The 12919-nt window shown below is 34.9% G+C and overlaps 2 protein-coding genes across 2 annotated transcripts; one reads left to right on the top strand and one right to left on the bottom strand.

The window, feature by feature from the left end:
- Positions 1 to 762: 762 nt before the first annotated feature.
- Positions 763 to 4216, bottom strand: LOC139485528 (uncharacterized protein C11orf42-like). The gene is made up of 3 exons (XM_071270074.1): positions 4053 to 4216; positions 2187 to 2540; positions 763 to 1250 (listed from the first exon to the last, which is right to left on the bottom strand). The coding sequence occupies exons 1-3, from the start codon at positions 4141 to 4143 to the stop codon at positions 982 to 984; spliced, it is 714 nt and encodes a 237-aa protein (XP_071126175.1). The 5' UTR covers positions 4144 to 4216; the 3' UTR covers positions 763 to 981.
- Positions 4217 to 4248: 32 nt separating this feature from the next.
- On the top strand, positions 4249 to 12579 carry LOC139485527 (uncharacterized). The gene is made up of 4 exons (XM_071270072.1): positions 4249 to 4488; positions 6173 to 6535; positions 10326 to 10619; positions 11786 to 12579. Exons 1-4 carry the CDS (start codon positions 4293 to 4295, stop codon positions 11884 to 11886), a joined length of 954 nt encoding a protein of 317 aa, XP_071126173.1. The 5' UTR covers positions 4249 to 4292; the 3' UTR covers positions 11887 to 12579.
- Positions 12580 to 12919: the final 340 nt, after the last annotated feature.

Here is a 12919-nt window from a genome sequence, read left to right as displayed (position 1 = left end):
GTAGGGGGTCAGTAGTTAACCGTATAACGAATTTATCGAACGCTGGTCTTTTTTTGCGGCGTTTTGTTGAAAAATAAACAATGAAACACAACAACATTAACAGATGACGTCGCCATTAACGCGTCATGAACCCCATATGAAACTTATTAACCCCATACGGTCTCATAGGGGGTCACCACGTGACGGCATTTAACCAATCACAACGTGATAATTCATCTGTGGTCCGATAAAGACACATAGATTGGTTATCTGTCGGACTACTCTATTCTTAAAGAAGAATAGTTTACCTAACCTAACAATGACTTCACGGTTCAGCTAGCAAGCAAGCTAACCAAATATATTACCTTTAGCTGCAAACTCATTGAAATCGAAATCGGCTGTAGCGAACTCGATTAATTAAATTCATCACTATTTAAACAAGAGCAGTTCATGTAAACCATGCCAAAATTTGTTATCAAGAACTCAAAGATTTTTTGATTTTTTTAAAGTATTATCCACATAACTCATAAGTTAAAAACAAAACTGAAAATACCATGACATAAACGAAAAACGATCGAACGACATGTAGCAGTACAAACGTAACGTAAAATAGACCGACCAACATGAACCCAACCCAAAACTGGTAGTGATTTCCGGAAGAGCAAGCAGATTCTGCTAAACATGCGTCATCAGTTTTTGTGCTGCTAGTACAAATACGATGACAAATCTATGGTTATTTTTTTAGAATGTGTATGTACTGTGTAAATGATGAAACACTTTCCATATTGCGTATTCATTTATTAGATTATTACAATTAATTATTATATACAAAGGAATGGATAAAACAGATAAATTAACATCAAGAAGAATAAGTTATAAGAACAGTAGAGTTTGCGTAACAGCATGCTCAGGTAACTTTTTGCTTAGACATAAAATCATAAGAGAGAAAAGTCAGATACAAATCATATATCTTTTGAATCTAATCTTTTAACAAAAATTTGATCACTCATCAGGTATATCAGGTAAATCATCCATTGGATTCCGGAAGTGCGCTCGTTTTATCCATTCGAACTTCGATTTATTTGGTTGGTCTGTAGGCTTCCCGAGTGCGCCATTTTCTTTAAGCTTGTATTTTCGCATTTTGAAGCCAATAGGAACTCGTTGATCTATTTCTACTCTGTCGGTTTCATTCCCTATCCCGACGGTCACTGCTATCTTGTCTGCATAGCAAACCTCGTATACCAGATAAATCTTGTTTACATACTGAAATCCTAAAAGAATATAACAAACAATACGTGAATAACAAATAATACTGGAATAACAAGCAATACTGGAATAACAAACAATACTTGAATATCAGACATACTTGAATATCAACAATACTTGAATACCAAACAATACTTGAATATTAAACAATACTTGAATACTAAACAAATTTGAATCATACTTGAATAACAAACATTTCTTCAATAACTTGAATAGCAAACAATGATTGAACACTCAACAATACTTGAATAACAAATAATAGCTGAATAACAAACAATACCTGAATAACCACAATACTTGAATATCAACAATACTTGATTTTTGTAGTACAAGAACCTAAGATGTGAACTAGTACTGTTGGGACAAGTATTCCATAATCTTTATTCACCTCGGGCCCCTCCCTTCCCTTAGAGAAAAAATAAATCAAGAAATAGTTTTTTAACAAATATTTTGTTCCAAAACTCCCAAATCAGATATTAAGCTTAAGTTACGTTTTAGTTGATCAAATAATGGATGCAGATGTAAAATGAAATTATGTAGTTTTTGCTATGTATTTTAGAAAAATACACTGCGTGAACCTTACTATGGTCACAAGAATCTGAAAGTTCAGTGAAATATAACATGTGTATTTATCTCTGATCTTTTTCTGCAAAAGAAAGAAAAAATCTTTAAAAAATCTTGATATATTTATAAGTAATTGTATTGAATGTGTTATTGCTCTTAACAGAACATTTGTAAAACAACACACGTCCGTGGGAAAAACTTTAATTTATTGGGGAAAACACATAAATACATTTAAAAAGAATTGACCAACCCTCCCGTCCCCCAAAAATAAAATAGGGTGCAGGCTCCACACGCCTGTGGCGATATTTTAAAACTATCGTGTTCTTGAAATCCCTAATTTACCGTAATAGAATCCTTGCCAGCCTTAGTTTACTAACCTCTATTATCCAATCCTACCGTGACATCATCCTCTCCAGGGATGTTCTCCATGGTGTATCGTTCACATGCATCTATTTCAACTGTCACAGTTTTACGTAACTTATTTTTTAAAGCTGTTTCTTCAAATGTAAAAGTTGGATTCATTCGTTCTGAGGCTTTCTTTGTTTTTGGCCATTCCTTTAAATTTGTATCTTTTGGATCATCAATAAAATCTTTAAGCCTTCCTATTGTTATAATTCCGGGTCTTACACCTTTCAATCTTTCCATTTTAGAAAGCGATTCTTTGACTATTATGGAACCATGATCGTAATATTGTGCATCCATCAAATACGGAATAGGAATTACATCTGGTCCTAAATAAAATTGTTTAAAAAAGAATTTATGTTAAATACCAGCAAAACTATATAGTTATCTCTAAATTAGGCTAAAAATGTTATTTGTTAAAGGCCATACAGTGACCTATTATAGTCGTTGGTCTCTGTGTCATTTTCGTCTCTTGTGGAGGAGTTGTCTCCTTATCAATCATACCACATCTTCTTATTATAAAAGGACGTGTTGAATGAGACAGCACTAGAAAATATATAAAAAGGTCTTTGTGCAACCCAGTTACAGTACTATTTTTTTTGCTTCTTGTACTACGGCTACAGATCCAATGTTTTTGACAATGGTTAAATCTCTTTATTTCTAACTTTGAGATTCTTTGATTTCTTATACATTTTTATGTCGTGCACATGTTGCGATTATGTAAATGTTATAACATGTACAAACGTACCTCGTCATGTTATAACATGTACAAAGTATTGCTTAAAATGTAGGATCCTTTACTATAGATAATTTAGCTGATCTGTAAAAATAACATCTTCATGCCTTATATAGCATGTACTGTAGTACGACGCTAGATTAAAACTGACGTGGAAAGGTAACACCTGGCCACCGAAAGCTTCATTTTTATGAAGTCCAGGTGGTCGTGTGGTCTAGCGGGACGGTTACAATGCAGGCGATTTTGTGTCACGATATCTCAGTAGCATGGGTTCGAATCCCGGCGAGGGAAGAACAAAAAATTTGTGAAAGCAAATTTACAGATCTAACATTGTTGGGTTGATGTTTAGACGAGTTGTATATACATAATGTACACAACCATGTATCACCATCATTGCTGGTGATCCGATGGATAAATCTGTTTTAGAGTTGTCACTGACTCAGACGTACTTATAAATATAATTATTTTCTGTGACTGTATCTAACATTAATTTGTAGGATCCTTTACTATATAATTGAGCTGATCTGTAACAATAACATCTCTCTATGCCTTATATATCATGTACTGTAGTACGACGCTAAATTAAAACTGACGAGGAAAGGTAACACACGGCCACCGAAAGCTATATTTTTGTGAAGCCCAGGTGGTCGTGTGGTCTAGCGGGACGGCTACAATGCAGGTGATTTGGTGTCACGATATCTCAGTAGCATGGGTTCGAATCCCGGCGATGGAAGAACAAACAATTTGCGAAAGCAAATTTACAGATCTAACATTGTTGCGTTGATGTTTAGACGAGTTGTTTATATGTCGTGTACAAGTTGCAATTTTGTACAGGTTATAACATGTACAAAAATATTGTACATGTTATAACTTGTATAATGCAAAAACACAAGTTATAACATGTACAAAAGTACCTCAATTCAATAGCACAGCTTACATTAAAACATAAAACATACAATTTATTATAATAACAGCAGAACCAGTAATTTGAAACATATATAAAATACCCGCAATGAAAATTTAATACAACGAAAATTTACATTAACTTGTTTTTCAAAAATGCGGTAATAATTAAACAAATAATGTGTATTTTTGCGTTTCTTACCCATAAGCTGAGCTGCCACAACATTTCTAACCATAGGCCAGACTGCCCTGGCATCGCATTCCGTAATACTTTTGTACAACTTCGAATCCATTTCAAGCCATTCGATTCTTCCGTGTGGTATTGAAGGTTTTACCAACGTTGTCAAGAACGTTTGTGACGTTCGTATACTACTAACGTTTCCATGTCTATTCTATGACGTTCCCGAGAAATTCTCATGTGACTGTCGTTAGTGCACAAGTAATGTCGTTCAGAGAACTCTGGCGATATTCATTAGCCAGACCTAATATTTCTGAACACATTCCCAATATATTTACCAACGTTCTTGGTGTAAGTCATGGTGGCATGACATGGAAAACCTACAAGCAGTTATCAGGAAATCATGTGGAACAAAAAGCCTGGCATAGCATAGCTGGAAAAGTTTCCAAAGCAGTAGCCGGTAAGTAAATTTAAAAAGCTAATGTTCTAATAAATAACTGTGTTGTCATTCAACGACAGACCAGATGTAATGAATGCATCAATCGAGAATTTAAATGTGAGATCTAATAATCAAAGTTTGAAAAGCGAAATACACAATCGGACTTCAAAATTCGAGATATCCGAATATTATAATTAAGAAGACTGCTTTGTGTATATAAAAAAAAGCTTTACAGTCGATGAAATATATTTGAGTAAAGTATTCATAAAACTGATGCTCTCAATCTGATAACACATACCAAATCATTTTTTTTTACTGCATTAACATTCGATTCACTTTTCAATACCTTCACATGGATACGGAAAGTCAAAACATTATTAAACTAAAGGTTCTAAAAACATTGGGAAGTACATATCAGCAAAATGTTCTTATGTTGTACCGTTACAACACTGTCCTAGGTTAGGGGTGACTTTAAACATGTTTGTGATTGAGTTAAGCCATTCCAATTGACATTTTATAGTGTGTCTTTCTATGTTGGGATGTTACACTTTCGTTTCAGATTACGGAGAAGGTTTGGCACTATTAAAACGTTTAATCCCGCTGCAGTTGTTTGCACCTGTCCTAATTCAGGAATCTGATGTTCAGTAGTTGTCGTTTGTTTATGCGGTTCATAAGTGTTTCTCGTTTCTCGATTTTTATATAGATTAGACCGTTGGTTTTCCCGTTTGAATGGTTTTTACACTAGAATGTTTATGGGCCTTTTAAAGCTTGCTGTTCGGTGTCAGAAAGGCTCCACGTTGAAGACCGTACCTTTACTTATGATGATTTATTTATATAAATTGTGACTTGGATGGAGAGTTGTTTTATTGGCACTCATACCACACCCGCTATATATTGTATGTACATGTCCCTAGTCCGGAGCCTGTAGTGCAGTGGTTGTCGTTGGTTCATGTCTTATTTTTGTTTTTCTTAAATCATTTTGTTTCAAATTAGGCCGTTAGTTATCTCAACTGGATTGTTCCATACTTTTGGTGTGGTGGCCTTTTAATTGCTGACTTAACCTATGGATTTTCTCATTATTGAAGGCCATACGGCCAATGCGTATATTCACTCCATTGGATAATCCATGAACTTTGTCAATCTCTATTTATTTACTTTTCAGTTAATTTTGTTTTACCCCGAAAGTTTCACATCTTAAAATCAACTTGTTACTTTAAATATTGAATTATGAATCTCAAATTTTGAATTAAGGATTACGAATTCGAATTGCGAATTTCTATATTTTGAGTCCGAGTTTCAAATCTAAGATATAATTGAATTTGAAAATTGGAGTGATCCTTCATGAAAGTATGAACTTAGGTACTATACATTTATAATCAAACTAAAATGTCTTCTTCTTTCAGGTAAAGAACAACGCAAAAAAAACTTTGTAAAAGCTATTTCATATTTTTTCATAAGAGGAAAAGCTACTGCCGGATACTTTAAAATAACAAATATTAAGTCTACTCAAATATTTGATTTGTATTCAATTAGATTTTCACTACTAAGTAATTCTAAATTTAAAAATAAAAATGAAAAGACAATGCAAACGTTAAAGTCATATAGAATCACTAAGATGTTTCTAAAGCATGCGCACTTAAACTGTATCGTATTCTCAGTGATCAGGGTTTTTTTTTTGTGTAACGTTATTTCTATACTTTGACAGGAAATGAAATAATTGCAAACCCTTTCCTGTCGTTCCTCGATGCACCTTGCGAACCGGGATTACTGATCTTTCATATTGACCGAACATTTAAAGAATGGGCGAAAGGAGAGTCAACTCCAGCAATAGCTTCGGAACTCATTTGGGATTTCTATCCACGATGGGCTGGTGCAGAACAAGTTAAATCGATGGAAACAGAAACATGTGATGAAGACCCTAACTTCCGGTTTCATCACGAGAGTTCATTAAAACCGCGGAGGAATGGAAAAGAAAAAAAGATTATCATAGATGTGTTTGGAAAAACAGTAAAACAGTTGAAAGATGTTCAAGATCTGAAAAACAGAATTATCAACATGGAACTATTTGGTATGTTTCTTCTTTACAAATTATGTAGGGTCTTCTGAAGCATCTCATTGTTTATTTAGTGTAATGTGCCGTTGTTTGATAATTTAGTGTAATGATCCGTTAATTGATTGTTTAGTGTAATGATCCGTTGTTTGTTTATCTAGTGTGATGATCCGTTGTTTGATTAATAGTGTAATGGACCGTTGTTTAATTATTTAGTGTAATTATCCGTTGTTTGCTTATTTAGTGTCGTGATCTGTTGTTTGGTTGTTTAGTGTAGTGATCCGTTACTTAAATGTTTAGTGTAGTGAGCCGTTGCTTAATTGTTTATTGTAGTGAGCCGTTGCTTAATTGTTGAGTGTAGTCAGCCGTTGCTTGATTGTTGAGTGTAGTGAGCCGTTGCTTAATTGTTTAGTGTAGTGAGCCGTTGCTTGATTGTTTAGTGTAGTGAGCCGTTGCTTTCATGTTTAGTGTAGTGAGCCGTTGCTTGATTGTTTAGTGTAGTGAGCCGATGCTTGATTGTTTAGTGTAGTGAGCCGTTGCTTGATTGTTTAATGTAGTGAGCCGTTGCTTAATTGTTTAGTGTAGTGAGCCGTTGCTTGGTTTTTTAGTGTAGTGAGCCGTTGTTTGATTGTTTAGTGTAGAAAGCCGTTGCTTTGATTGTTTAGTGTAGTGACCCGTTGCTTTATTGTTTAGTGTAGTGAGCCGTTGTTTGATTGTTTAGTGTAGAGAGCCGTTGCTTTGATTGTTTAGTGTAGTGATCCGTTGCTTTAATGTTTAGTGTAGTGAGCCGTTGCTTAATTGTTTAGTGTAGTGAGCCGTAGTTTGGTTGTTTAGTGTAGCGATCCGTAGCTTTAATGTTTAGTGTAGTGACCCGTTTGCTTAAATGTTAAGTGTAGTGATCCGTTGCTTTAATGTTTAATTTAGTGTAGTGATCCGTTGCTTAATTGTTAAGTGTAGAGAGCCGTTGTTATATTGTTTAGTGTAGAGAGCCGTTGCATGATTGTTTTGTGAAGTGAGCCTTTGCTTGATTATTTAGTGTAGTGAGCCGTTGTTTGATTGTTTAGTGTGGTGAGCCGTTGCTTAATTGTTTATCGTAGTGACCCGTTATTTGGATGTTTAGTGTAGTGATCCGTTGCTTTAATGTTTAGTTTAGTGACCCGTTGCTTTAATGTTCAGTGTAGTGAGCCGTTGCTTGATTATTTAGTGTAGTGACCCGTTGTTTGGTTGTTTATTGTAGTGAGCCGTTTCTTCGATGTATAGTGTAGTGACCCGTTGCTTAATTGTTTAGTGTAGTAACCCGTTGCTTAATTATTTAGTGTAGTGAGCAGTTGCTTGCTTGTTTAGTGTAGTGAGCCGTTGCTTGATTATTAAGTGTAGTGACCCGTTGCTTAATTGTTTAATGTAGTGAGCCGTTGCTTGATTGTTTTGTGTAGAGAGCCGTTGCTTGATTGTTGAGTGTAGTGAGCCGTTGCTTAATGGTTTAGTGTAGTGAGACGTTGCATAATTGTTTAGTGTAATAACCCGTTGCTTAATTATTTAGTGTAGTGAGCCGTTGCTTGATTGTTTAGTGTAGTGAGCCGTTGCTTGATTGTTTAGTGTAGTGAGTCGTTGCTTAATTGTTTAGTGTAGTGAGCCGTTGCTTGATTGTTTAATGTAGTGAGCCGTTGCTTAATTGTTTAGTGTAGTGAGCCGTTGCTTGATTGTTTAGTGTAGTGAGCCGTTGCTTGATTATTTAGTGTAGTGAGCCGTTGCTTGATTGTTTAGTGTAGTGAGCCGTTGCTTGATTGTTTAGTGTAGTGAGCCGTTGCTTAATTGTTTAGTGTAGTGAGCCGTTGCTTGGTTTTTTAGTGTAGTGAGCCGTTGTTTGATTGTTTAGTGTAGAGAGCCGTTGCTTTGATTGTTTAGTGTAGTGACCCGTTGCTTTAATGTTTAGTGTAGTGAGCCGTTGCTTGAATGTTTAGTGTAGTGAGCCGTTGCTTAATTGTTTATTGTAGTGATCCGTTGCTTTAATGTTTATTGTAGTGAGCCGTTGCTTGATTGTTTAGTGTAGAGAGCCGTTGCTTGATTGTTTAGTGTAGAGAGCCGTTGCATGATTGTTTTGTGTAGTGAGCCGTTGCTTGATTTTTTAGTGTAGTGAGCCGTTGTTTGATTGTTAAGTGTAGAGATCCGTTGCTTAATTGTTTAGTGTAGTGATCCGTTGCTTTAATGTTTAGTGTAGTGAGCCGTTGCTTACTTGTTTAGTGAAGTGAGACGTTGTTTGGTTGTTTAGTGTAGTGATCCGTTGCTTTAATGTTTAGTGTAGTGACCCGTTGCTTTAATGTTTAGTGTAGTGATCCGTTGTTTGATTGTTTAGTGTAGTGATCCGTTGCTTTAATATTTAGTGTAGCGACCCGTTGCTTGATTGTTTAGTGTAGTTACCCGTTGCTTGATTGTTTAATGTAGAGAGTTGTTGTTTGATTGTTTAGTGTAGTGAGCCGTTGCTTGATTGTTTAGTGTAGTGAGCCGTTGTTTGATTGTTTAGTGTAGAGAGCCGTTGCTTTGATTGTTTAGTGTAGTGACCCGTTGCTTTAATGTTTAGTGTAGTGAGCCGTTGCTTGAATGTTTAGTGTAGTGAGCCGTTGCTTAATTGTTTATTGTAGTGATCCGTTGCTTTAATGTTTATTGTAGTGAGCCGTTGCTTGATTGTTTAGTGTAGAGAGCCGTTGCTTGATTGTTTAGTGTAGAGAGCCGTTGCATGATTGTTTTGTGTAGTGAGCCGTTGCTTGATTTTTTAGTGTAGTGAGCCGTTGTTTGATTGTTAAGTGTAGAGATCCGTTGCTTAATTGTTTAGTGTAGTGATCCGTTGCTTTAATGTTTAGTGTAGTGAGCCGTTGCTTACTTGTTTAGTGAAGTGAGACGTTGTTTGGTTGTTTAGTGTAGTGATCCGTTGCTTTAATGTTTAGTGTAGTGACCCGTTGCTTTAATGTTTAGTGTAGTGATCCGTTGTTTGATTGTTTAGTGTAGTGATCCGTTGCTTTAATATTTAGTGTAGCGACCCGTTGCTTGATTGTTTAGTGTAGTTACCCGTTGCTTGATTGTTTAATGTAGAGAGTTGTTGTTTGATTGTTTAGTGTAGCGACCCGTTGCTTAATTGTTTAGTGTAGTGAGCCGTTGTTTGATTGTTTAGTGTAGTGACCCGTTGCTTGATTGTTACGTGTAGTGAGCCGTTGCTTGATTGTTTAGTGTAGTGATCCGTTGCTTTAATGTTTAGTGTAGTGATCCGTTGCTTGGTTGTTTAGTGTAGTAATCCGTTGCTTTAATGTTTAGTGTAGTGATCCGTTGCTTGGTTGTTTAGTGTTGAGAGCCGTTGCTTAATAATCTAGTGTAATGATCCGTTGTTTGATTCTCTTGCATTTTAACAAGACATTTTGAGAATCGAATATAAAACATGTGGTCGCATGTTAAGAGGAATCTGCTTATCTTTACTGTGGACCTTAGATCACACCTGGGTTTTGTTTGGGTTGTGTTGCACTATCTTTAGTTTTCTATATTGTGTTTTGTGAACTGTTGTTTATCTTTTCGTCGTTTTTTTTGTTTTTCCCAACGACATTGTCAGTTTGTTTTTGACATATGAGTTAATATTTGGCTACCCTCATACAGATGTCTCTCATGTCTAAATTTGAACTTTATCTGATCACCAAAGCAACTTAGCTCAGTTTTGCATGGTTTTGAGATCCCAGAGTACGGGTTGTAACGCATTTATACATGGCGCATGTAAATTAGCAAAACTGTCCAATCTGTTAAACTATCTTGTTTGTTTTTTTTACAGAAGATTCCATTTTCGACGACGTATATGTCTATGTAGTAGACAAAGTGTACTATGTAGATAGATTTGACCTAAAGATATTATTCGACGGCGAGGTCAAATCATGTCGATCTGAGACAAGCAGGTTCCCAGTCGGCTTCACAGTGAAAAGAGTCAGAATAGGATGGAACGACTTTGAAGCCAGATGTATAAAACGAGTGTCCAAAAAATCTTTTACAAAAATGAGTGTGTCGTGGGTCCAAAGATCAAGGTTTTGGTATTACTTCAGACAGGGGATTGCAAATTGTGAAAAATATGGTAAGCTTATTTTAGATGATTAGTAAGAATTTGTATGGTATTGAACGTGTCAGACACACCAAGTCAAAATCTCTATCATATCTTGTCGGACCCTTTTAAAGGTGACAATACAGTATGGATTTTCTTCATTGTTGAAGGTCGTACGTTCACCTATTGTTCCTTTGCACTATGTGAGATAGTTGTTTCATTGGCTAGCATACTACATATTTTTCAAGTTACTTTACACTAATAGAATCTACTGGTAAATTTGGTATCACTGAACATTTAATTACCAGTTTCTTTGTGAAAGCTTACTTGGGAGAGAGTAAACGTGTTTTTTTTTATCAATAACTGGTAAATGAATTTCTAAGGACAAGCTTAAGTGATTTGCCTAGAAATACTGGTAAACTAATACATGTACTAGTTAGACTATTTCTTTTTCTAGAACAGCTGATCAATCTTCCCGTTATATTTGTTAGTTTTTGAAGTTGTAGATATAAATCTGCAAAAAAAACGATAGTTTACTTCTTTACTTTCTAAATCAGTTTATTTCATATATCATCTGTGTTAAGAAGGTTCAAGTTAAACATTCATCACATCTGTAAAACAAGTACATGTTTAGAACATCAAAGTATTCGGGGAACAGATTTATACGTATGAAAAAATCTATAGTCAGTTTTATTCACCCATGCTTCATAAACCTAATGCAATAAATGATCATATGCAGTTTATTTGTTTTGGTTTATAATTCAAGATCGAAACGTGTAAGATTGACATTTTCCATTATAAATTAATCTCTTAGACTACGTCCGAACTGAAACCGGAAAAGAACCGTCATACTTGAAAAATATGAGATGTAAAGGTGGACCAAAAAATGTCTCGTTTGAATTGTTTACATTTGTCATTTTGGCGTCTTGTATAGCTTGTTATGCGGTATGAGTTTTGTTCATCGTTTAAGGCCATACTGTTACCCACAGTTGCTAACCTTCTACATCATTTGTTGTCTGGTGGAGAGTTGTCTCATTAGCAATCATAATGCATCTTCTTGTCTTATATTCATAAAAAAACAAACAATAATAAAGTGTAAACAGTGTGTAAAGCAGATTTGTAATCTAGTACGCTGGAACTGACATTCCATACCAAAACTTTCATCTACGTTAACATCATTGTGGTTTCATTTGCTTCAGGTAGTGGTGCAGGAGATTATCCAAGGATTACCAGTCTAGTAGACCACTTCAATATACCAAACTTCGGAGTACAAGAACGAGATCATGACGAGATCGGATGAGTGTTTACCATATCAACTCTACAATAATATTCTAATTCTTTTTTTCTTAGTGCAATGAATTTCACGCAAACCATATAACTAGGATTTAACCAAAACATAAAACAGATGTAGATATACATTACTATATTTCCTTGGAATAAGATAAACAGGAACATATATAATAACTGTCTTTTTCAATTTGATTCGTTTTATTCTTTATTAGTTATATTGGATCCTAGAACAAATTCTTTAACTTACTTACTTTTGAGGCATTGCACGTTTACTTATCTATATATTATATATAATGCATTCTTGCATTACAGTCGTCTAAAATGGCTAGTCCACAATTTGACAAACAGAAGTTTTAAGGAATTAATGTCAAAATGTCTTGTTTATTAAGCTGTTTAGCATCAACAAGTTTGTAACTGATTGGGGTTCTAGAGGGATGCAAGCTAAATACTATGTTAATCGTCTTTATTATGCCCCAATCCACACCATTACAATATTTTAATTCAATAATCAACTTTTCTTCAGTTTGTTTGGGAGTCTTCATAATACAGATAGCCTTGTAATTAATCTAAAATTGATATTGTTCATAGATCATGCATCAGGTAGTATTGGCTTTCAACACTGCTGATATAAATATGTTTCTACTATAAAATGTACCACTTTAACGGTTTAAAAAGTGTTTTAATAAATCTATTTTAAAAATTCTTCCAATTTTGTTCTTTTTTTCCTTCAAAACGGTCATATAACTGAGGTTATATTTAATCATTACTAACGAGGCATTCACTCAAGGTTGGTATCACTTCCAACGAGACATTTACTCACCACATTCATATACCAAGCACTAAAATGATACCAAGTTGGGAGCATGATAATCCATAACCGAAAGACAGACCAAAAAATAACCTACACTGGGAAAACTAAGTTTGCACTATAGGATTGGCAGGAAAAATTCGCCGTTTCAGAATAAAAACTACTATAGTTGGAAACTATAGGTTTCACAACGAGTGAGAATCCAATATATAAGTGAGATAGCTATCATACATCC

The sequence above is a fragment of the Mytilus edulis genome, chromosome 8 (genome assembly GCF_963676685.1).
Source record: "Mytilus edulis chromosome 8, xbMytEdul2.2, whole genome shotgun sequence".
NCBI lineage: Eukaryota > Metazoa > Mollusca > Bivalvia > Mytilida > Mytilidae > Mytilus > Mytilus edulis.
Note: the sequence above shows the minus strand (reverse complement) of the source record. Positions and strands in the feature narration are given on the sequence as shown.

What these genes read in the sequence shown, in the direction of transcription:
- LOC139485528 (XM_071270074.1), bottom strand. Translation starts at nt 4,143, where the DNA reads ATGGATTCGAAGTTGTACAAAAGTATTACGGAATGCGATGCCAGGGCA. An exon ending in TGTGGCAGCTCAGCTTATGG is followed by an intron (nt 2,541 to 4,052) that starts GTAAGAAACGCA and finishes AATTTTATTTAG; the next exon opens with GACCAGATGTAATTCCTATT. An exon ending in GGTAGGATTGGATAATAGAG is followed by an intron (nt 1,251 to 2,186) that starts GTTAGTAAACTA and finishes ATATTCTTTTAG; the next exon opens with GATTTCAGTATGTAAACAAG.
- LOC139485527 (XM_071270072.1), top strand. Translation starts at nt 4,293, where the DNA reads ATGTCGTTCAGAGAACTCTGGCGATATTCATTAGCCAGACCTAATATT. An exon ending in AGTTTCCAAAGCAGTAGCCG is followed by an intron (nt 4,489 to 6,172) that starts GTAAGTAAATTT and finishes ATACTTTGACAG; the next exon opens with GAAATGAAATAATTGCAAAC. An exon ending in TATCAACATGGAACTATTTG is followed by an intron (nt 6,536 to 10,325) that starts GTATGTTTCTTC and finishes TTTTTTTTACAG; the next exon opens with AAGATTCCATTTTCGACGAC.